This window comes from Micromys minutus (genome assembly GCF_963924665.1).
Source record: "Micromys minutus genome assembly, chromosome: 22".
Lineage (NCBI taxonomy): Eukaryota > Metazoa > Chordata > Mammalia > Rodentia > Muridae > Micromys > Micromys minutus.
In genome coordinates, this window is record NC_137957.1 from 41379828 (window position 1) to 41405537 (window position 25710).

The following is a 25710-nucleotide window of genomic DNA, read 5'->3' on the forward strand; positions in this document are numbered from 1 at the left end:
GGAATCTGAAGATATAAGGAACAAAAAGAGAACAGGGGAGAAAACAGAAAGTAACAAGAGTTCAGAGGCTGGAAAGCAGACGTGTGAATGTTAGTAACTTGACAAGCCTGAATCCCCATCCAAAAAGAGAAAGAAAACAAAACCACAGCCTAACAGACACAGCAAAAATCCTCACAGGGTCTAGGCGGCACCAGGTAGCTGCCTCTGAAAATGCATGTCAGCGAAACCGAAGACCAAGGAATGACTGTGAGTAAACTTGAGACTGTGGGCCTTCTCCACTCTCTCCAGCCAAGCATCTCCACCTTCCCTGCTGCAGAAGATGCTGGTTTGTGGATTAAAAGGAGTTACAGAGTTCTCTGGGATAAGAGATGCGAATACTAGAAAAATCTAAGGAAATCAATAACAGCCTTTAGTCTGAAGTAAAAATTACTTCCTCAGTTCATCTACCAAAAAGCTCTTAGGTCAAAAATCTTATGGGGGTGTCTTTTAACATAAAAAGTCGTATGTTCCAGGTGTAGGGTGACTTTGGTTCTTTGTGATTTCCTTATTTTGCTGTCTTTCAGCACTCTCTTAAGCATAAATGTGTTTGCAGCTTAGGGTGCTTGTAGAGAGCATCCTTTTCTTTATTTGTGGCTACCTCACGTTCTACTATTTTCTGTCTGTTTATCCATTAATGGCCACTGGGTTCTTTCATATCTTCGACAGCAAGAATAAAACTACTTTCCACTTGTCCTGCAAACCCAGAGTCTATGCTGCTACAAATACAGAACAGCGTTGCTGTAAGTGGGACGATCTGTCCTCAACAGTCTACATGTCACCTTTCACAGCTCCCGAAATGTCCTGTAGCTAATTACTTCAGCCTTTCATCATGTAGCCTTGAATTTGGAGAAAATTCACCTTACGTCCAAAACAAGCAACTTAAGTAAGCAACTTTCTCAAAGAGGCTATGTACTGATCAGGAGAGACTCTCGGGATTTATGAGATGGGAACAGCTCCATTGAGTAAGGGTCCCCAAGCCACGGATCACAAGTGTAAAACTAGGCTGTCTCACTGAACTTAGGAATCAGCAATTTGACTAGCTGGCTGTCCCCACCTTTCCAGTGATGGGTTATGGACGTGTCCTGTGGAGCCCGGTTTCTAGGTGGGTGCCAGGTATCTGAGATCAAGTCCCTATCCGTGCATGACAAGTACTTCACTCATGACCATCTTCCCACCCATAAGTAGTTGTTCCACAGACACAAAAATACCAAAAATATGTGGCATTCACTTAGAAAGCTATCTTATGCAGAACCTTTTAAATCTTCACTAAAATCCTGAAAGGCAAGCAGGGAAGATTATATTATCCTCCTCTGAAACACAAGGAAGACCATTTCAGATGAATACTTGTACAGCAAAAACCTACAGTAACCAAGAGACAAAAGAATAATTACTCGTTTCTCCCTCCCGGGTCCTTATTTCTTATGCTAAAATGCTAATAATTTACAAATGATGAAACATAGGAGTAAGTCAGATCTCTTCAGAAATATCCACCGGCTAAATTTCTAGCCATACTTAAACATTGTATAAATTCATCCCCACAACTGGACTTCTCATTCCTGAAAAATGAGGCATTCCCTCCTAATTTATCCTTGACGTGATAAACACATCTCATAGTTAAATGAATACTTTTTTCTAGCTAAGATCTCTCTCTCTCTCTCTCTCTCTCTCTCTCTCTCTCTCTCTCTCTCTCTCTCTCACACACACACACACACACACACACACACACAAATTAAAATCTGAAATATAAACCCAGTAAAATGGTGTGGTGGACAAAGTACCTGCCAGTAGAAGAGTGATAATCTCAGTTAAATCCCCAGACTTTGCAGACATGTCCTCTACCTGTGTGATGTAGCACAGAAACATGCATGCTCATACACACACACACACACACACAAAACACAACATATGTACACATATATGACTACTACTAACATTTTAAAATCTAAATGTGTATTCTTGAAATGCTCAGTGTCAAGGAGAAGTGCTTTAAGCTTTAACACTACCTCCTAACACTGAGACAGGAGAATCACAATAAACACCAGGCGCACTTTTGCTGTTAATGAAGTCATTCATACTAAGACGGGAGAAAACACAGGCCATCCAGGATTTCTATTAAAGGGGAAAGATATTACCCCTTTCTCGCAACCGTCAGCCTGTGCTGTCAGACTTGGCATTTAGCAATTAGCGTGATGCCAGCTGTCCCCACAATTTCATTCCAAATTTAATATGACTTAGAAAATATTGCATTTCAGAATTTCAAGTGGTTTGCCAAAGATAGTAACAAGAAGCAATATCTCTGGAGAACTGGCATCGCCCGGCCTCCCTGCACAGTGGGGACATGCCAGGCTCTGTGGTGATGGTAGTTTATTGGCTCACCTCACCACCGGAGTTATTTCAGATCCTTTTGTATGGTCCCCAGTCATTACTGGAATAACACACTCCTCCCTTCTCTCAGTTCATGTGGAATGGCTGGGGTCTTCTCCCATTCACAATGCCTGAAATGAAGGTAAACTTTCCTCAACAGCATCAGTGCTTTCTTTACCATGTGACTACAGTAGATGGTTATTGCTGCCTGGATTGGAAACCTGTTCCCTCCACTGCATACTATGTAACTGACCAGTTTTATGAGCTCTCACTGATATACCCATTCACATACTAAATAAACAGTAGACACTTGCCATGACCGAGGCATTGTGCCAGTGGTGCTCTAAGAAGGGTGGATGAGAGAGGAAAGGATAAGATGTTGCTATAGGCAGATACTAGACAAGAAAGGCAGATTATGAAAAGGCCCATAGAAGAAACAGTGTGATAAGGAAGTAAGAGAGTAACTTCAATTTGTCTTTCATGGAATGTTCTGGATCAAATTTCTCTAAGGAGAAGGCATTTGACATGAAACAGAAAGAATAAGAGATGCACACAATAAAATGGAAGGTCACTCCAGAAACAAAGAATGGCAGAAAGTGTGAAAAATTTGACATGCAAGGACAGCTACACAGCAACCCAAGGTGTGGAAGGAGATGTAACACAAAATCAAACTGGAAAGTGTCTTAGTCAGGGTTTCTATTCCTGCACAAAACATCAAGACTAAGAAGCAAGTTGGGGAGGAAAGGGTTTATTCAGCTTACACTTCCACATTGCTGTTCATCACTAAAGGAAGTCAGGACTGGAACTCAAGCAGGTCAGGAAGCAGGAGCTGATGCAGAGCCATGGAGGGATGTCACTTACTGGCTTGCTTCCCCTGGCTTGCTCAGCCTGCTTTCTTGTAGAACCCAGGTCTAAAAGCCCAGGGATGGCTCCACCCACAATGGGCTGGGCCTTCCCTCCTTGATCACTAGCTGAGAAAATGCCTTACAGCTGGATCTCATGGAGGCATTTCCTCAACTGAGGCTCCTTTCTCTGTGATAACTCCAGCTTGTGTCAAGTTGACACAAAACCAGCCAGTACAGAAAGGTATTCAGACTACACCGGGTATAGGGGCTAAGGAGAGAAAGTTTCACTTGAGAAGCAACAGAAGCCACTATGCAAAAGCATAAATAACTAATAGAGGAAATTATAAATGTTAGATGCTATCATTGATTCAGAAATACAAAAAAAAAAAAAAAAATCACAACTAGGCCCCATATAATCCTTATAACAAGTAACCATTTTATCTTGACCTTCGGCTCAGCTAGAGGGCTGGGCACCTGGCTTAGATTCAGTTATTGTTCTTATCGCTGTTACAAAATACTTGACAATTTTATTTTTTTATTTTATCTCATGGTTTCAGAGGGTACAGTGGTTGCGGTGGGGAACCATGATGGAGTTCCTGACTTCATGTTTGACTAAGAAACAGATCGTACAGGCCAAAATCAGGTGTGGATATAACCTTCAATGGTCCACTCCCAGTGACCTCCAGTGACCTCCAGTCCCCAGCCCCAACCCCTTAAACATAACAAAGCTCTTAAAATAGCATCATAAACTGGGGACCAATTACTCAAAATCTGATCCTGTGCAGGACATTTCACGTTCAAACTCTAAGCCATGGTTTCATATTCTCCCTCAGTACTGATTGGCTCTGGACACCAGTGTCACCAGCTGAAAATTTCCCCAGAAGGTTTCAAAATAAGACCTTAAAGCAATGTTTCTTTTCTTAGATCTGAGTGTAAGAGCTGCTGAGAGCCTGATTCCTGCTCCCAGGACAATAGATCTCTTCAACAGGAAGATATAAGGTTGACACCTAACAAGAAGCAGACATGAGAAAGTTCTAGAGACTCCAATGTTCCTTGCTGAGAGTCATGGTGTATTTATCACATCCAATGAAATTAAGACTCACTAAAACTTCTACATTGCAGACTGGGTTGCACAACAGATGACCAGAGGGAGCTTAATAAACAAGGAGTTAGCCAGGCATAAACACACCTGACATGTAGCATTTGGGAGTTGAAGCCAGGGGAATAGGGGATACAAGGCTAGCCTCAGCTAGAATGAAACTTTGCCTCAAAAAAAAAAAAAAAAAAAAAAAAAACCAACAGACAAACAAACAAAAAATTAAAAAGCCTACAGAATCAATGGCCCTATGCATGAAAATTCTGAACCAACTGGTCTGAGTAGGGAAATCTGAGGTGTTGTTTTCCAAAGATTCTCCTAATGACCCAAATTAAAAGCTCATGGGTGGATCCATTCCAAAGGTAAATAGTTATGCCTCCATCTTAAATGTATTGTTAAAGTACAGTCTTGCAATATTTTCTGAATTATAGACGGCATGGAGTTGTCTACTCTTGTCTACCTGGTTCTTAGCCTACTACACTTGTCTACAACTAGACGTTTTAGTCTTACACAACTCTGTACTATAGACCAGGTGGCATAAACAACTAAATTTTTTTTCATAATTCTAGGGAATCGAGATACAGATCAAAGTTTTAGGAAAAAGGTGTTTGTGCTCGGGCCTCTCAAGCAGACTTTCGAACTCACCATTCTTCCTGTCGCCTTGCAGGGGTTTTGTTCTCTGTGCTTGTCCAGTGTCTCATCCTCCTATTGAGACAGTGGTTATACTGCGTAGACTGAACTAGGGTCTACCCCAATCCTCTCATTTTATAATTACCATTTTCAAAGCACTGCATCCAAATACAGTCACCAGCCATGGTTCTAAGAGATGAGACATATTAATTTTGGGAATACATTCAGGCCACAACAAGTACCCTCTAGATATGTACTCTCCAACAGATATTTGAAATATTGAAGAAGCTGAATCACAGAGATGCAATATTTTATGCTTGAGATGTATTAAACATATCCGAATCAGCACTTTCAACAGCTATTTGATAGAGACACTTATTGGACACATCATCAGTTTGGTGCCCCACATCCAGAATTTGTAGGATTAAACCAAGTATTTTTCATTAAGTCTCAATAATTATGGCATACACTAAATTTGAGGACTGTTGCCTGAAACTTGAATTCCAAATAGTTGTTTGCAACCGGAGACAGAGTAAGATCTGCGCTCACCTTAGTTCTATTGAAGGACATGTCAGCACAGATAACTGAGTGGAAATGTGGCAGAAGGGACTGCAGTGTCTCTGTCTCTGTCTGTCTCTCTCTCTCTCTCTCTCTCTCTCTCTCTCTCTCTCTCTCTCTCTCTCTCTCTCTCTCCCCTTCCCTCCCCCTCCCCTCTCTCTCCTCATCACCCAGTCTGTTGCCTAAAATTCCCTTTAATGCCTTTGTGACTTTTGTCTAAGTAATGAATGCCTTTCTAAAAAATTACATATAATGAGGAAAGCTTGTGTTTATGGTATTTGTCTACAGAGAGTAGGTTAGAATCAAAAATTATGATCACTTGTTTCATGTATAATCTAACTCCTCGTCTACAGAATAGAATTTGCGTATTCATTTATCTTACATTAAAGGAACTAGAGGCCATATTCATCCTGTCTTTGCTACTTTTAAAGCTACCCCTGGAACAGGAAATCATATATCATCTTCCATTACCCAGAGTAACAGTATGTATATACTTCATTTGCTGTTTGTCTTTGTTGGGTTTTTATGGTTAAATAATACTAAACTCAAAGCAAACTTGGAAACAGTTGGTTTGATAAAACTTGATTCATTTTTTAATTTCCCTCACCACAAACTTCCTTATGTCACCTCTGCCTTCCATTCAGTCCATACTAGTGTCACACTACACATAAGTATGCCAACGGTGTGCACTGGAACATATCCCCCCCCCCTTCAGAGAAAGAACACCAACAAGGGAAAAGACAATGAGAAAAGACAAAGAAGGCCCACTCCCCACCACACCACGCAGAGTCACCCACAGGCCTGGCAGTGGTGACAGGAGCCACTGTGATGTGTAAGTATGTGGTGGAGAGACAGGAAAGAGAAGCGGAATGTTTTTTGAGCACTATGAATACAGGCAAACGGGAGAGAAGAGAGTGGAGTGGAACAGCCGGATGGGAGTAACCTGCCCTATAGCCACGCAGCAGCAGGAATCTCTGTCAATGTCCTTGTCTCATACTACCACTAAAGACCATTCGGACATGGGCTGTCGCCCAGGACCCTGACAACATCCGAAGGCTGAACAGAACTGGTCCTGTGCGTCACTGAGGAGTGGACCCTGCACCGCGCCTGAGCAGCACAGTAGAGCTGGTCCTGATGGCAAAGGCATTGGGTGAACTGGCCCCAAGGGCATAGCAAGGGAGAGCTGGCTCTGCCACACATCTACCCTACAGTGGCATGAAGGGAGAGAGGCTCTCCCTACTATGTGCCCCTTGTCACCTGCAGCAGGTGGGAGAGCTGGCTCTGGGGTCATGAAAGCAAGAGAGCTGGCCCCAGCCTTTACCCGCTCCAGCACTTGGAAGAGTAGACCATGTACCTAACGTAGACATCACAATAGAGCTGGAGCTCATGACAAAGATATGGTGAGGTGGCCCTGAGGGTGTGAGCCAGAGAGCCGGCCCAGCCCCTCAATGGCTACATTGGGTAAGCTGGCCAGGGCAGTGCTGAAGAGCTCCCCCTGGTGGTGTGAGTGCAGGAGTCTGCGGGCTGACCACTCAGCTACCACCCAGGTTCAATCCAGGTGAGGATCCTGGTGATGGTGGAGCAGAAGCCAGAGGCCTCGAACCAGGGCAAAGACCCCGTTGCATGACCATTTGCAAGTAAAGATGTGTGGACGAAATGGTATATGGTGGACACAATGGGACACACAGCTTCCACAATGAGATGGTTTTATGGTATGTTTTGTTGTAGGGTTATTCGTAGGGTCCTGCATCTGCTCTGCCACTGGGCATGGTCGCTCAGGGAGGCAGGACCCGGGAAGTTGGACCACGCTTACCCCACTCTGCCGCCCAGTGGGTGTCAGGCTGTGGGAAGCCGTAGGGCACTACTCCACGGGTAGGGAAGCGCAGTCTAAGGCGTGGGGCTGGACAGCCAAAGCTGGCTTGGGGGTCCCCAGGCCTAGGACAAAGCAGGGGTCATCTGGTTCTCAGGCTCTTGGACACCCAGGCACTGCTAGATGCTGCAGAAGAGCAGAGAACGGAGTGAAGGCCACGAGCTGGATCTAGCTCAGGGCCGAGGGGAAGAGGGGAGCTCTGGCTGGTCCCATGGAGTAACCCTTACCTTGACCCTGTCTTGACCATGTCAGGCTGCAGGCTTGGGCTTGGTGGCTGCCTGGCTGGAAGCACAGAGAGGCCTTCTATGGGAGATTATACAGAGGCTCTGTAGACTAAGGGCTTCTCTACAGCTCCCCACAGTGGATCAAGATGAGAAGAGACAGTCCATGGTTTTAAGACACTTATCGTCATGGAAAATAGTGAATGAGTAAAACCTCACTTCTCAGGGTGGCCTGAGATGAAATACCTTTTGCAGGGAGGAGTGTCTGGGAAGAAAAGTTAATTGGCTACGCCTCCAAGATTTTAGGTACCTCATTATAATGGAGATCTGTCTTGAGCCTCCTTGACTACAGGTCAGGTCCTCTACCTGTCGAAGGGCTTGGGCTGTTGCCTTTACATGACTGACAGCCACAAACCTATGGAGGGCTGTGGCTAGTAATGGGGGCCTGGTTTCTCAGGAGTAAAGCGAAACACCCGCCGTCCCTTTCAGGGTCACCAGGGTTTCAAGCCTCCTCAGCCAGGGACCAGGGTGCCTTTCATAGTCCCACATTTTGTTTATCTTTTATTTACTTTTTTTGATTTTGTTCTAATTTTCCTTTGTGGTGGTGTTGGGGGGGTTGTGAGGACAGACACGGTGGACAGGGAGAGGAGCAGGATTGGGGTGTATGATGTGAAACTCAAGGAATCAAAGAAAAGTTTTAAAATAAAAGGCAAGTAGATCAACAGAACAGAATATAGGACCCAGAAACAAAAACACAGCTACAACAACCTACTTTCTCATTTTTAACAAAGGTATTACAAACATACATTGGGCAAAGGGGCAGGTTCTTCATCAAATGATTCCCCTGGAAAAGAGTGAAACTGGACCCGTAGTGCATACCCTGCAAAAAAATTCACAATGAAAGGCCTTATTGTAAGACTTGAAAATTTGAAAGAAAAGACACTGAAGATATAGGACAGGTAATGACTTTTTAAAAAGGTATTCAATAGTAGACGCACTGACAACTAAGATAATATGAAATCAAGACATTTCTTCACAGGAAAAAAATAAGTAAAAATGATGAGTCTTTGGGATAAGAAAGACATTTGCCAACCATGAGATAAATATATTTTGAAAACTACAAAATTAAGCAATTAAGAAAAAAACTCATCCCATCAAAACCTGGCCTAATATACTGAAAAATAATTCTCTGAAGAAGAGATGATAACGGCCCAAAGCTTGAAAAGTAATCAACATCTCTATCTCTTAGGAAACGCAAGTTAAAACTGCACAGAGGGCCAAGAGATGGCTCAGTACCGGCTACATAACCCTGACCACCCGAGTCCAATTCCTGGGTCCTACAGTGAAGAGCCAGCCACTAAAAGTTGTCTTCTGGTTTCCAGCTGCACAAAATATCATGGGTGCACCTACACCCACACATCATCATCATCATCATCATCATCAACATAATAATAGTAGAAGAAAAGGCAACTTTTAAAAACTGCTTTTACATCCCACCTCATCTCTGTCAGAACAGTTATCATCATGAAAATAAACACCATGAGAAAAAGAAAATGCTTCCATGTTGCCGATGGGGATGTACGTTGGTAGAGTTTTTACGGAAATCGAAGTAGCTCAAAGACAACTAAAAACAGAGTTAGAATATGACCCAGCCATGCCGTCCCTGCCAAAAGCTAACACATCACAGAGATACTAGCGACTGGGTGTTCAGTGCCATACCAATCCCAAGAGCCGAGAGATTACTGAGAACTAGCATGGATGTCCATAAACAGATAAATGAAGGGGTCAGCATGGTGCACACATATGATTCCTTCAGTCACTAGTAAAAATGAAATGACATTTATAGAAAACAAACTGAATGGAACTAGAGATCACTCAATAGAGATTAAACAAAATAAGTCAAACCGGAGAAAGGAATTCATCTTATAAATATAACATGGATGGATGTTGTGAAATGGCCAGTCTCCACCATCCCGCATACTGTTCAAGTAATTTCTTTCCTATCACCAATCCCTCTTCAAATAAATCAATATGCTTAAAATCTGAATGGATGGAACTTAAAGCCACTTTGTAAAGGACATGTAAAATGTTATTTGCAGTCTATATGTGAAAACTAGGTTATGAAAAGGAAAAAAAATAACTTGGATTAACTAGTGTTTTAAAAGATGGGTTTACTAAATATGTTAATCCATCCTTTAACATAAGCCTCACCTTTCATTTTAAAAATTTCCATAGAATTTAGTTATTTTATCTTTCAGCCATATGTTAGGTTTCTTTTCCTCTCTCTCTCTCTCTCTCTCTCTCTCTCTCTCTCTCTCTCTCTCTCTCTCTCTCTCTCTTTCTTGCCAACTTTCATAAAAAGGGAATCGATTACAAGGGCAGACCATGTGGCATTCTTTTGTAACAGTCCTAAAGTGTTCTTTAGTGTTAGGCAAGGTCTCTTCTTGCTTGACACTAAATAAACTTTTGAAAGAAAAAAATAAAATATAGCATATACGGAAATGCTATAGTGAAACTCATTGCTTTGTCCACTGACTTTAAAAAAAATTAATAAGGAGTGCACACCTTTAATTCCAGCACTCAGGAGGCAGAGGCAAATGCATCTCTGTGAGTTTGAGGCCAGCCTGGAATAGAGAGCTGGTTCCAGGACATCCAGAACTAATCACAGAGAGACTCTGTTTCATAAAGTAATAATAAGGAAGTACCTGGGCAAGGATGTGTCATTAGAACACACATAAAGGCAAGAAACTGAGAGGCCAGTCTAGCAGCAAACATTCATAATGTCTGCAACAAAAGGCCAGTAAGAGTGAAAATCACAGTGGGCCTTTCAAAAATTGTTTCTTTCCTCTTTTTATTTATGTGTATGTGATGTCAACATATGTATGGATGTCGAGAAGAGGGTATCCGAGTGCCTGGATCTGGAGTCACAGGTGATTGAGAGCCACGTGACATGAGGGTTGGGAACCAAACTTGAGTCCTCTAGCAAACTTCCAACCACCAAGCAAATCCCTCCAGCACTGGGCCTGTATGTGATGTTGAGTAATGAATAGTTGTACCTATCAGAGAAGCTCACTGATAGGTTTTAAGCATCATCAGATCTGTGCTTAATTTCCCATAGGCCAACCTCTGTTCTGAGATTAGCCCCCAGCTGCTACCTTAATCCAAGCTTGTGTCTCTGGCTCTGTATCCCCCACGTGAGGATGCTTTAGCAGGAGGGCTAACAACAGTTCTCAGCAGCTCAGCACTTCACTGACTGTGACTCTTGAAGGCATGAATTAAGAAATATCTAAGGTGCAGGAAGACCCCTGAGAACAATCCCATCGTTAAAAATGCCCAACAGATAATAAGAAACACAGCATGGGACCATTTGTTGTTCTGGCTGCTTCGTGGAATTGTGTGACAAATTCGCTGTGAGTAAAAATTGGTGCATAACCATCAATAGATAGAGGCTCTATTCTATTTCCCAGAAGTTGAATGAAATTTGGGAGCATTTAAAATGGGCAGCTGTGCTAAGGACTGGGGAGATGGCTCAGTGGATAAGAGCACTTGCTGCTCTTTCAGAAACCCAGGGTTCTGTTCCCAGCAGCTCATAACCATCTATAACTCTAGTTCCAGGGGATTTGATGCCCTCCTCTGGTCTCTCGGGGGACTTGTATACACATGATACATAAATGCCTGCAAGTAAAACACTGAGACACAAACTAAAATTTAAAAAACTCAATGCTGTTCTTCATTATTTATATTTCATTCTGCTAGTCTTTTGATTTCTTTTAAGTCATCCTTGAGTTTTAATGAGGTGTTAGATAGAAACAATTCTTTTATGTTAAAATTCTTTAAAATAAAAGCTTACCTGATAAACTGTGTTCAGTTAATAATGTTTGCCTTAAAGCTTAATCAAAACAAGAAGCCAGAAAGCAGAACGAAAACACATCATAGATGCTGAGACCTGAAAGTAACCAAGAGCCAGTGTAGTGGTGTGTTCAAAGTCACTATGACGCTGAGATCGACAAGGGTCTGCTAGTATTGATCATGTTGTCTCCCAGGTGGGAATACAGCAAATAGAAGTCAAATTACAACTCTGAGAGATTAAATGTGAATTATCCACCTGTAAGCGTTATCCGTATAACTCACTTTTAAAGGGCTCTGGATCTGGATGAGAAGAAAGAACATGATCTGTATATACTGTAGGAAATTCTCAAAAATATTTTTGAAAGTTTAAAAGAAACCTATGTGATTCCATCTGAATTAAATTCTTGACAACTTTTTTTTTTTTACTTATTCAATTAAGTTGGGAGTGGGAACCATAGCAACCACTACCAAACTAATTAAAAAGCGACTGTTTGCTAACTCCCTGCATTGTTAAGAGGCCATTCACTGTGGGAACGGGCTCCCTGACATGCCGTCACCCAGTCCTTACTGAAATACCCCTTTATCTTGTATATGCTTAACATGAACATGATGTTTTCATCGCTTATAATGAAAAAGCCACAATAGTCAAGGAAATTAATATCTATCATTTTGCTTTGTTATCTTTGAGTGACGAGAGACAGAAACAATTCTCAGCATAGCCCTACATTCACCCCGTATACCTAGGACTACTTTTTGGGTCCCATCCACATCCTCACCTCAACCCCTTTACTGCTATCAACCACCACAGTACCACTTCTATGTATTTGGGTTTTTTTGTTTGTTTGTTTGTTTGTTTGTTTGTTTGTTTCAACTTTATTTGTAAAAGCAGCATAGGACACTGGTCATCTGCAAATAGTGTGTAGCTGGGTGTCACAGCAGCCTGTCTGTCTTCACATTGACAGAAACCTTTCCTACAGAGCCTTCACAGGGGCCTGGGCACCTTTGGGAGCCTGAGCTGGAGCCGAAGCCTGGGCCTTAGCTGGAGCTTTGGCCTCTGCCTTGGTTTGAACCTTGGGCTTTGGTTGGCAGAGCCTACGACCCTTGGCCATGTAGCTTCGAATCCTCTTCCCAAGCTTGGGGTGAGCAATGAAAGCCAGACGGCTGAGTTTGCGGCCGGGGCCCTTTGGCGTCTTGGGCTTGATGACCTCAGGCTTCACAAGGGCCTTGATGGCCTCTGTGCGTGCACCCACTGCCTTTGCATTGTTGACCTGCATCTTCTTCAGGCCTTTCTTGTGCTTCTTGGCAAAGAGCATGTTCTTCAGGAACTTGGGATCAACCCCCTTAAGAGATTCGTATCTTTGTGACCGGGGTTTCTTGATGCCATTCCTGTGCCATTTGCGGGACTGGTTGTGTGTGGTGTGGTTCTTGGACTTGGCCATGTCTGCACGGTAACCCGCGGCTCCCGCAGCGCCTGGGACTGGACCTATGTATTTGGTTTTATCTTTTGTAGAAGATTCTGCCCATGATACCACGATTTGTCTTTCCGGTCTGGAATGTTGCGCACAGCATACTGGCCTCCAGGAACATTCATGTTGTCATGAACAGCAGTGGCTCGTTTCGTAAGACTGAATGGGGAATTCGCCATGCTTCGGAGGGAGAGAGAGCCACCAGGCATGTGGGATCTTGGCTGGAGTGGTCATTGGTCACTTTCCTGACTGGGCCTGGAGTAGCAGGCAGATGATTAGAAACACAACTAAGCTGAGCGGAGACTTAGGGTGCTGAGCAAAGAGACCGTAACTGGGCAACTAAGCTGAGGAGAGATTTAGAGGTGTTGAGCTGGGAGTGAAGGTGAGGCCACATCAGCCACAGGACACTTGGAAGTGCCTGGCCATTGAACTAAAAAGCATATTAAAAATAAAAATAAAATAAAAAGACTGACTGGTGTTCCTCTGAGTGTGTACACAACTGTGTTGACCATACATCCACCAACATGCACAGAGATTGTTTCTTCGGGACGGCAGGAACTTTTATCCCTGGGCCATCTCGCTAACCCCATGCTTCCTACTATTACATGGTACTTTTAACCCTCCATTTCCAGTCCTCCCCTGTTCTACATTCGTTCGCCCCTGACCTCACTGCTTCTCATTCTCAATCCCCGGTGGATAAACCAGCTGCGTGGACATGATGACAGTCTTCTCTGGTAAGTGACTTGGCTGCCTCTTGTGCTAAAAATACACAATTTCACCTAATCGTCCTGAATCTTCATAAAGCAGATTTTGTTTTGATATATTTATTTATTTAAACCTATAACAAAAAAATGGTTATTTCCCACAATTCTGTCTCTCGGCTTAAGTAGCAGAGCTGTGGCTTAAGTTCTGTATCCCCGACCTCCCATGTGCGTCAGCTCCTTGCCACCACCCCATACAGGAAGTGATTTCGTACAGAGCTAGAATCTTGACATTGGTTTTGTAGGCAGGCATCTGATACAGTGAGGAATGCCACAAAACCAAAACCTAAAATCCACTCTGTAGTCTGAGACAAGATATAAACTGACCCGGTTAGCTAAACTCTAATCCTCTCATCTGCAAATATTAGAACAACAGACCCATAAGCTTAAAACCTCACCTAGTCCAAGAAATACATAAATGTGTCTGTCTTCTTTTTTATTTCATTTTGTTTGTGCCTTTGTTAGTGTTATTGTGGCCAGACTATGAAAATCTTAAGCACAAATGGAAAATGTAAACATTCATTTACTTAAGAAAGTCAATATATTCAAAAGGAGAATGGTGCGAAAAATATCCATATACTCATCATTTACCTTAAAAACATCAGCAACTGAGAGGCAAATGTCTTTTATCTATCAATTCTTTCGGTCTGAAGGAAGTCTGGCATCATATACTTCTTCAAATATCTCAGAGCTCGTTACTGAACCAGACCCTCCCGTTTCCTAAAAGTATAGACACAAAAACCATTATCACATCTAAAACACTAGCAGTGCCTACATTTAATCACAAACTGAGAAAACCAGTTCAAACACATAAATTATAACAAGATGTATCTATGTGTTACACCACAGAAACTGTAAGGTAAAGAAGGCATATTAAAACTATACACAGTTTGATTCAGCCATCAGTTATTTGTAGACAGAGACAATCCAAGACTTCAAAAGACTGAGGTCTTGGTGAAGAGGAAGAAAGGCTCTTAGGAAGTCATGGTGGAAGCCGTACAAGGACAACTTCTGATAGGTTACTGTCGGCAGTTCGTTGGTAATGCTTGGTCATCAGTTCCCAACTGACAGTCTCTCTCTTTAGACATTAGACGGTGGCCTGTGACTCATTAATATTATCTTTCATTTTACCACTGGCATTGGGTCATCTTTTGGCTTACTTAATGGTTTCCTAACTGATGTTTCTTAACAGTAACAGTTTGTATTACCGATACTAATTAGATATGTCTGCATGTTCTAACACTGTTAATTCTATTTTATGCATCTCTATATAATCTACCATTTCTAACTAATCTTTGCTTAATTCATTAAATATCACATAGGCCTATACGGAAAGGTGTTCACAAAAGTAAAGAATTAAACACAACCAGGGAGCACAGCTGTACAAACCTGAAATGTATAGCCTTGGGAGGCTAAACCAGAAAGATGGCTGTAAGTCAGTCCAGCCTGGGCTACATAGTGACTATACTGCAAGAAAAAAAAAGTAGGCTTACTACATTCAGAGGTTCATCATATACACCCAGGTATCAGAAAAATCAATTAAGCATTAGTTGAGCATGGTATATACATGCCATCCACTACAGTTCTGTGATCCATGTAGTAATCCTAAATGATTAATTCATTATTTTTTCACTTTTTTATTGGATATTCTCTGCATTTACATTTCAGATGTAACCCCCTTCTCTTAATTCCATCCCCTCCCCTCCCTCTTCCACTCCCTCCATGAAGGTGCTCCCTCTACCAACCACCCTCTCCCACCTCAGCACCTTGGAACTCCCCTACACTGGGAAAACGAGCCTTCACTGAACCAAAGCCCTCTCCTCCCACTGATACCTGAGAATGCTATCCTCTGCTACATATGCACCTGGGCCCATGGGTCTCTCCGTGAGAACTCATTGGTTGGTGTTTTAATCCCTGGGAGCTGTGGTGGGTTTAGTTAGTTGATAATTTTGTTCTTCCCATGGGGTTGCAGACCCTTTCAGTTCCTTCAGTCCTTCCTCTAGCTCCTTCACTGGGGTCCTCATGTTTAGTCTGATGATGATCTGCAAGCATCCTCCTCTGTATCAGTATGGCTCTAGCAGAGCCGCTGAAGAGGCATCCATGTCAGGTTCCTGCCAGTAAGTACTACTTGGCATCAGCAATAGTGCTTGGGTTTAATGGCTGCATATGGGGTGGATCCCCAGGTGAGCTAGTCTTTGGTTAATCTTTTCTCCAATCACCGCTCTCTATTTGTCACTTTATTTTCTCCCATGAGCATTTTGTTGTCCCTTCTAAGAAGGACTGAGGCATCTACCATCTGTCATTCCTTCTCTTTGAGCTTCATAAGTTATGTGAATTGTTTCTTGGGTATTCAAGCTTTTTGGGTTAGTATCCACTTATAAGTGAGTACATACCATGAGTGTTCTTTTGTGACTGGGTTACCTCATTCAGGATGATAGCTTCAAGTTCTATCCATTTGCCTAAGAATTTCATGAACTCATTGTTTCTAATCGCTAAATAGTACTCCACTGTGTAAATATACCACAATTTCTGTATCCATTCATCTACTGAAGGACATATGGGTTCTTTCCAGCTTCTGGCTGTTATAAATAATGTTGCTATGAATATGGTGGAACATGTGTCCTTGTTAGATGTTGGAGCTTCTTTTGGGTATATGCCCAGGAGTGTTATAACTGGGTCCTCAGGTAGTACTATGTTCAATTTTCTGAGTAACCGCCAGACTGATTTCCAGAGTGGTTGTACCAGTTTACAAGATTAATTCATTATTGTGCTAGAAGCTTGCCAGTAATATTCTCCAAGTATTGTACAATCCAGCTGAAGTGCTGACTTAAATGTCTTTATTCCATGAAACTTTTTACAATTCCTACAGCTCTTGCTTTGTTTTTCCTTCACTAACCACATTATCTCCCAAAAGGATTTAAAACACTAAAATGCTGACAGTGCCTTCAAATATTCTTCTCCTTTTTGTTTCATCTTAAGATATTCCTTTAGAAAAAAAAATGACTACAGATTTTACAGGATTCTGAACTGACTGAGGTCCTCATGCTTGATGTCAAACCAGTCCCTGACTGAGCCATTTCTCCAGTTCCTGGTTGTTTGGTTTCCTAAGTTTTCTTATTGCTTTTGGTTGTTGGTTGGTTGGTTGGTTGGTTGGTTGGTTGGTTGGTTGGTTGGTTGGTTGTTGGTTGGTTGTTGGTTGCTGGTTGGTTGTTGATTGTTGGTTGGTTGTTGGTTGGTTGCTGGTTGGTTGGTTGGTTGCTGGTTGGTTGGTTGGTTGCTGGTTGGTTGGTTGGTTGCTGGTTGGTTGGTTGGTTGCTGGTTGGTTGGTTGGTTGCTGGTTGGTTAGTTGGTTGTTGGGATGGTTTAGTTTTCTGGAGGGGCATTTAAATTTGTTATCATTCCGTTCTTACCTTCTCATCTCCACTCCTCTATGTTTCCCTGATCTCTCCTAAGTACAAGACCTCTTCTATAATTAGCATTGATGCACACACATTTAGATATCTACACAACATACTTAGCCCATGAATTATTGCTTTATACACATGCATTAAGGGCTTATCACATTGGACTGCATAATCTATCAGGGATCTTATCCCTGGAGAAAATGTATTCTGTCTCCCAGCAACTGTTAATGGCCTGGCTCTGCAAAATGGTTGTGTTTATAAAGTTTTGTTTTGTTTTGTTCTGTCCTAATTTTTATTGTCTTGTTCCAATTCTTGTTTTTATTTTTCTTTGATTTTTAAAAATATAGTTTATCTTTTGGGGATTTCATTCATTTCATTTTACACATTTCACCTCCATCTCTTCCCAGGTAGACCACCTAGTCCATACCCAACCAAATTCATATCCTCCTTTTTTTAAGCATTCACATCTGACTGATACTACTATCTATTCCTAACTATATGGACAACCACTAGAACATGTTAGACCTAACAGAAGCCTTAAAGAAAATTAGCTCTCCCTCTCCCCAGCATACATCAACTACCGATAGCTCCTGAAATAGGGGTCAATCTGCAAGGCAGTTATGACACCCCTTTCAAGTTATAACATCATCTTTCAAAGGAGTCTTGGTAGAAAATCAGCCATTTGTTAAATGTCAATCAAAGATAGAAACCAATCGTGTAAGACATAATAGGGCACCCATGGCTAAGACTAAATGTCAACGGTACAATAACTCACTGTGGACAAGACAGTTCTCAGGTGACTATACTTGGTAATCATGGCCTCCATGGCAAATGGTCTCTTGCTTAGGTAATTCAGTAAGAGAGTGATATTTTACTGTCTACTGCACTGCTTGGCATACCAAAAACATAGTTGCAAGAAAGAAGCAAAGCCCAGGAATACAGAAGTGACATTTTTCCCCTCCTGGACAGATCCTGCCACCTTCCCTCTGCCTAAGGAAGGACAACAAGAAAACATGTCCTTGGACAGTACTATCTTCATTCTCAAAAACCAGTTGCCTGGATACAGCCAGTGGGCGGGGCAATGGGATGACAGAAATGCCCCTGTGCCTGCCATTCCCCTCTGCCACCTACAGAAGACACTCTCGGTACTCCCCACCAAGGTGCAATAACTGCTCCCTACATCTCCTCAATGAACCGTAATAGGGAAGACACAGAAGACCTCAGTCACCCAGAGCTCCTCATCAGAAAAGAAGCCCCTTTCCAGTAGGCTAGGACACACTGGGATCAAAACCGGTGGCCAGAACTGGCACAGGAGCTAGAGGAGGCAGCCTAGGAAGACTGCTGCTGCCTGCTGTGGTGATCTAAATATGCTTGGCCCAGAAAGCGTTACTATTAGGAGTTATGGCCTTGTTGGAGGAAGTGTGTCATGGTGAGGGTAGGCTTTGAGACCTTCATCCTAGCTGACTGAAAGACAGTCTCCCCTGGATGCAGTCAGATCAAGATGTAGAACTCTCAGCTTCTTCTCCAACACCATATCTGCCTGGACACTGCAATGTTCCTGCCATGATAATGTACTGAATGTCTGAAACTGTAGGCCAGTCCCAGTTCAACATCGTCCCTTATAAGAGTTGTCTTGGTCACGGTGTCTGTTCACAGCAATAAAAATCTTAACTAAGACACCTGACTATCTCAGAGGAAACCTCACTTATATAGAAGTGCCTGGGGAAAAAAAGGGAGACCATGGTAGCAGTCACAAGATCAAATGCAGTCAGAGAGAGGATGCTGAACTCCAGGGCCTTGCAGTCATAATGCTGGAGATCATTCCTGTGTGGATACAAAGGTTTGTAGGATGGAACTATCCTGGAAGTCCAAACTGCTGTGTGTCTATCACACATCACCCACATATATCCAGCAGAGGTAGATGGCAAATGGTGGAGGGTTCTCCATGGGGTATTCCAATCACAATAACTCCAACTACGAGATTTCTAGTCCATGGGAACTTAGATCCATTGAATGGGAAGTCTTGGAGGGCTAACAAAGTCATGACTGTAACTGTTGGACTGTGCATACATAACACTGGGTTTGAGGAATTTTCTACCTCCAGCCAATGATGACAATTCCAGTCTAATCTTTGCCTCTGACCTCCCAGAAGCTTGGAAGTTGTTGCAATGTATATACGGTCTTGGTGGTACTGCCAGAGAATTGCCTCATTTTGAACCCAGCCTTGTGAGTTTCTGTCTGTGGCTGATTATAATGTACTATTGCCATTCCTGGCAGGCAAGCCATGTTCAGGCTCTTGGAAGAATGATAAACAAAGGTCCTATCCACCTTTTCCCATGCACACATTGTGGTAAGACAGTGAATTTTCGCATTGCTGTTGCATCTTATACTCTTGCTTATATATACACTGCAGTAAACTTCTTCATAACATGGTTTGAAGAGGTAGAAGCTGAAAATCATGTGATTGTACTCCAGTTTGGTTTTAGTAACTGTGCTGGCTAGTTATGTCAACTTGATACAGTCTAGAGTCACCTGAGACAAGGGAACCCCAATTTAAAAAAAAAAAAAATGCCTCCATGAGATTGTGCAATAGGCAAGCCTGTAGAGGGTTTAACTAATGATTAATTTTCTTAATTAGTTATTGTTTTAGTTTTACTGCTGTGAAGAGACACCATGAGCACAGCAACTATTATAAAGTAAAATATTTAACTGGGCCTAGCTTCTAGTTTCATTTGTTTGGTCCATTATTATATCAGAAAGCATGGCATTGTGCAGGCAGACATGGTGCTGGAGAAGGAGCTGAGAGTTCTACATTTTGATCTACAGGCAGCAGGAAGAAGGCTGTGAGCACTCTGGGTGTAGCCTGGGCATAGGAGATCTCAAAGCCTGCCCACACAGTGACAAATGTCCTTCTACAAAGCCACACCTACTCCAACAAGGTCACACAACCCAATCTCCTATGAGCCAAGCATTCAAACACTAGATTCTATGGGAGGCATTCACATTCAAACTACCACAGTGATTAATGTGGAAGGGGTCATTGATGGACAAGGTGGTCCTAAACTCTAAAAGAAAGCAGGCTGAGCAAGCAATGTGAAGCAAGCTAGTAAGCAGAACTCCTTCGTGGCCTCTGCATCAGCTCCTACCTCCAAGTTCTTGCCCTGTGTGAGTTCCTGTCCTCTCCTCTTTCGATGATGAACTGATGTATAGAACTGTAAGCGAGCTACCCATTCTGCTTTTGGTCATGATGCTTCATTACAGCAATAGTAACCCTAACTAAGACAGCAAATTAAACACAGCCTTGTGTTACCTAGCAAAGGTGTCACACACTGAAAACTACGAAATCAGGCAATTCTGACACCAACCTAAATGGCTGTGACATACCTGATGATCTAATCTATGAGGTCATCATTATACCTACTAATCATGGCTCCCAGGTATATGACTGTTCCCAAAAAGCAAGTGAAAAAGTTCATGTTCCTCAAACCAAGCAATTCAAACCAAGGTCATCTGACAAGACTTCTAGGACTAATGAGATTATTTTCTCTAAATAATTATATTTAAAGATTTATTTCTTTTACGCATGTGAGTACACTATCACTGTCTTAGACACACCAGAAGAGGGCATCAGCTTCCATTACAGATGGTTATGAGCCACCCTGTAGTTGCTGGGAATTGAACTCAGGACCTCTGGAAGAGCAGTAGGTGCTCTTAACCACTGAGCCATCTTCACCCTCTCGGATATTATACTTAAATGAATACTTAAACTTTTACATAAATAAATAACTATAAACAAATTACTGAACACAAAACTGTAAAAAGATGATTTTACTATAATCAAATGATGAAAAAATCATAGAAAAACAAAATAACTTGTAACAAGAAAAGCAAATGTTTGTTTGCTAAGTTAATATTATTTCACTACCACAACCAGTAATTACTCTCAGGAAGGTTATAACTACTATTTGCAGAATAGTGTGAATGTTTTCTGAGTCCTAGAAAATTCATAAAAGATGTTGTTTCCTTTGAAGAAGAAAATAATAGAAAATGTAATTTTTTTCTATCATGTTAACAGGAATACTAATATACAGAGTAATAAGTTAGCTTCATCGTAGGTGCACTGCTAGACCGCAATTCTGGATGGAGTTCTGTCTCCAAGACTAAATGAAAACCCGTAATTAACCCATTATCAAACTTCAATTTAAATCAGCGCTTAAGAGACTAAATCCACTTAAAAATCTCTGAAAATTTCCAACAATCAAATCACATTTCAAGTGTACTAGGATGAGTTATAAATAAAAGTACCCTGAAAGTTACTTTTCCACACTTGAAAAATATTCAACACAAAAATATCTATATTGTGATCAATTACCCATACAAGTCTGAGCTAAACTTGAGTCCTTGCTGTGTCAACGTGACTATGTCCTTCTTTTACATCTGTACTTTCATAACAGTTACCACTAGGACACACAGGAGGCCATATTACAAACATAAAATGTTCCTTTAATTTTGTGAGCTGCCACTGCTCACTTAACTTCCACCACTGTGGATAATCAGACTGAGACAGGCCACTTCTGGCCTGCAGAACCCATGGCCCTGTATCCTTTTACTCCCTACTCTTCCTAAGACTATTCTTGGAAATACATCTACCTAAGTCTTTATCTTAAGGTTTGCTTTTGGAGGTGAAGACCATTACTACTAGGAGCTAGAGAAGGTAGCTCAGTAAGTAAAGTGGGATCAATACAAACCCAAGAACCTCATTTGATCCCTAAATCCCATACGGAAGAGCTAAGTGTGGTTGGCATGTACTTGTAACCCCAACACTGATGAGGTAGAAGTGTCTTGATCCCCAAGGCTCATGGGCCAACCAGCCTAACCTAATTCATGAGCTCGAGCTCCCATTGAAAGACCTTGTCTAAAACAAGCAAGATGGATAGCTTCTAAAGAATAACTCTGAATTTGGCCTCTGGCCTCTACATGCATACCTGCAAGTGAATGCACACATACACCCCTGCTTGTAAGACACACACATACACACAGTGGGGGGAAGGAGGAAAGAGAGAGGAAGGGTAAGAGATCAAGGAAGCAAGTTGAAGGAAAAGGAGAGAGGAAGGGAGGGACAATAAAAAGTGGTACTAGTTGCAATTGGTGGTAGCATATGCCTTTAATCCTAACACTAAGGAGGCAGAGTCAGGCTGATGTGAGTTTGAAGCCAGCCTGGTCTCTACAGAGCAAGTTCCAACACAGCCAGAGCTACACAGAGAAGTCCTGTTTTGGGGGGCAGGCGGGGGGCGGGTGAGAACAGTAGCACTAGTAAATAGAACTCAGCAGAAAAATCACTTTCTGGTCATCAAAGATCCAAATTCTAATGATAACCAGAGGTCATAATTCAACACGGTATATACACACTAGCTGAAAGTCATACATGTGGCAGAACATATATGTCACAGGAGACTAAAATACATATAAGCTTATACATTAGCTAGTACTTTGAAGACAGATACATCATAACTATAACCGTACTGATTTTGTAGTAGTTGTAAGTAGTCCATGGTTTTTTACATGTATTATTTATTTACTGAGCAGTCTGCATGGCTCTACACACAGGTATATTGGTATAAGCATACCAAGGCACACTAGTGTAGATCAGGGGACAACTTGCAGGAACTGTTCTTCAGCTTCCATCATGAGAGTTCTCCCTGTAGAGCTGACCATCAAATGTCTCTATCCACTGAGCCATCTCACAGACCCACCCATTCCAGATGTTACACATGAGAATGGCAGGCTGGTGTGAGCATCACTGAACTGAGTACATGCTTTACAAATGAGAAAAAAGTGTGCATCGGTAAAGCAATCCTTAGTCTCCTGCACCTAAAAAAAAATAGACTGTACTGAAATCAAGCCTGAGATTTTATTTAAAACTAAGCTACAAAGAAGAGTAAATTCCCAGGGTCTCAGTCATCAGAACTCTGATAGAGTAAAAGGGGCACATGCTGCATGGATGGGTGGGTCTGCGTGAGGACTCTGAGTGCTCAGATTCTACAGTGCTCTCCAGGCTGGTAAAATCTGTTCCTTCTAATTTCATAAAGAAAAGTTATTCCCAGTTGCCTAAAGACCTTGCAAAAGACAATGAAAGCCACCCCACCCCAGGGGACAAAAATGTCCTTCCCTCCTTTGTTGCCTTTAGAGCAGTAACTAGAGACAGAACTCACTAATAAAAGCTCTACCTGTAAAATGTTACCCCTGCCATGGGAAGGAATGCTATACACACACACACACACATACACACACACACATACACACACACACACACACACACACACACACACACACGCATACATGCATGATGTCCAGCCTGCATATACCATTAAGAACTGAGTGCACGTGTGCAAACATGTTCTGAGGATGTTTGACTGAGGAATAAGGAATAAATGTCAGCTGTAGGAGAGTGTGTTAGTTTGTGTGCCCGAATTTAGTTTCTCACAGGTACATCTTAGTTTCTAGCAAGTCCAATGATGAGGTGTCAGGGGAACAGACCGAGTTCCAACACAGCAGCCATAAAAGATGCCACTTAACACTAGAAGGTATGTTTGCAGTATATCAGAGCAGCAACCAGAGAGCCTTGATCTGTAGGAATCTGAGACACTGCTTAATAAATCATTAGTCATATTGTTTACAGATCCAAGAAAGCTACTAAGGCTACAGCAACACCATACAAAACCCACAAACTCAGCAAGTTAACAACAAAATGTATTGTCTGATAGTTCTAGATGCAATTAACCTGACTTCAAAGAATTATAAGAGCCTTTTTCTTCTGACAGTAAGAACCTTGTGGTCTTGAAGGACAACAGTCAACTAACCTGGACCCTTCGGGGTGTCCAGAATCCTGAACCACTGACCAAAGAGTATACATGTGTAGCTTTAAATTTTTTAATACTCATTTTCAATGATGGTTCTTAAATGCTTTAACCTCCCTTCCAGCCCATCACGCACCAGACAGTGGGGGAAATGGACCTGTCTAGAAAGGTTCTTTGGAGCAACCTCCATCTGTGTTGTCTGGGAATCAGCAGTTCAGCTCACAGGTCAGCTGCGGCAGCTCCACCCACTTCGTGGACACACAAGCAGTCCAGTTTGGTAGAGTTCAAGCAAACACACGTCAGCAGTGCTGGCATGAACTAGCTGAGACAGCCAGGCCTCAGTCTTGGCAAGAGTGAGTAGAAGGGACCCAGAGGGAAGCCAGGCAATGTTCTCAGCTGTGCCTCTCTCTGACACTGTCCAGCAAGTCCTATTTATACCCTCCAAACATCATGTGTCCTCCGCAGGTCTGCCTCAGCTGACATCACTCTGTCAATCAGCAAGAAACTGCAGCACAGCACCCACTCAACTAAGCAATGTAAGGTGGGCCAATACATGTGTGTGCTTATTGAAGAATCCTTTATCATGTGTCCGTTCACATGCTTGCTTTAGCACAATACCCTTTCACTCGTGCCTGCTTCAGCTAAAATACTCCTTCATGTGTTTGCCCCAGCAAAACATCATCCAAATGACCTTCCAAAGAACCCTTAAGTTTCTACTTCGTACATGGCTGGACCTAGGTCTCCTGCACATACGTAGCAGAAGTACAACTCAGTCTTCCTGGAGGTGGCCCAACAATTAGAGCGAGGGATGTCCCTGAATCTGTTGCCTGCCTCCCTGTGGTTCCTGTTCCCCTAACTGGGCTGCCTTGTCTGGCCTCAGTGGGAGAGGATGCACCTAGTCCTGTGGTGACTTATGTGTCAGGGTGGGCTGGTACACAGGACCTCCCCCTTCTCAGAGGTGAAGGGGACAGGTGATGAAGGAAAGGGCTTTGTGAGGGGGGACCGGAAGGTGAGGGGGACTATATAGAGTGAATAAATTAATTAATTAAAGGGATCAAAATGTAAAGTGGATAAATATGCTAATTAATGGGGACAAAAGGAATCTTGTGTTTGTTTCCTGCCAGCATGGAGTTCAGTGGCTTGGAGACATATCGTTCTGGTCCTACTTTTATTTTCACTTATTCTCCCTGTGTGTGTCCAAATTTCTGTCCTTAATGGGGAAATTATTACTTACATCTGCAAGTGTCACATTTCTAAGTTCAGGAAATTGACAGATAACTCAACATGCAAATATTGAGGGACTATGACTCAAACTCCAACAAGCAATAAAGCCCTTTGCTTATGTCACCAAGAAGTCCTAGAACTGGACAATTAACTGAAAGGAAGAAATCTAGTTGAATCCTTCTGAACAAAAGAATACAAACTTTTCACAAAAAGAAAAAAAAAATTCAAGGAACCAGTTGACATTTTACCACAGTAATTCAACAGTTGTCTAAAAAGAAAAGCCCAGCCCCTCCCTTCTGGGACTAATGTATATAGAATCTAAATGTCACTAATATCAGAACACCCCAAATGGTGTTCTGGTCTACCATCTAGAGTAGAAACCTCTGGAGGACAGAAAACAAATGGCCTAAATCCAGCTTAGAATTGGCCCAATAGATCCCAATTCCAACCATCTGTTAATGCCTCTGGACCCTAAGAGCACAAGGAATACATGCTAGCACCATCTCAAACCAGAACATTGATTCTC

General features: G+C 42.3%; 2 protein-coding genes across 4 annotated transcripts in view; both read right to left on the reverse strand.

Moving 5' to 3' along the window:
* Positions 1–25710, reverse strand: part of ANKS1B (ankyrin repeat and sterile alpha motif domain containing 1B) — a gene marked incomplete at both ends in the record, with an annotated part of 1047539 nt that overhangs the window by 940522 nt on the left and 81307 nt on the right. The gene's annotated exons all lie outside the window — the stretch shown is intronic.
* LOC308435238 (large ribosomal subunit protein eL29-like) lies at positions 12444–12911 on the reverse strand (the record flags this gene model as incomplete). The annotated part of the gene is made up of 1 exon (XM_080935920.1): positions 12444–12911. One exon carries the CDS (start codon positions 12909–12911, stop codon positions 12444–12446), a length of 468 nt encoding a protein of 155 aa, XP_080792046.1.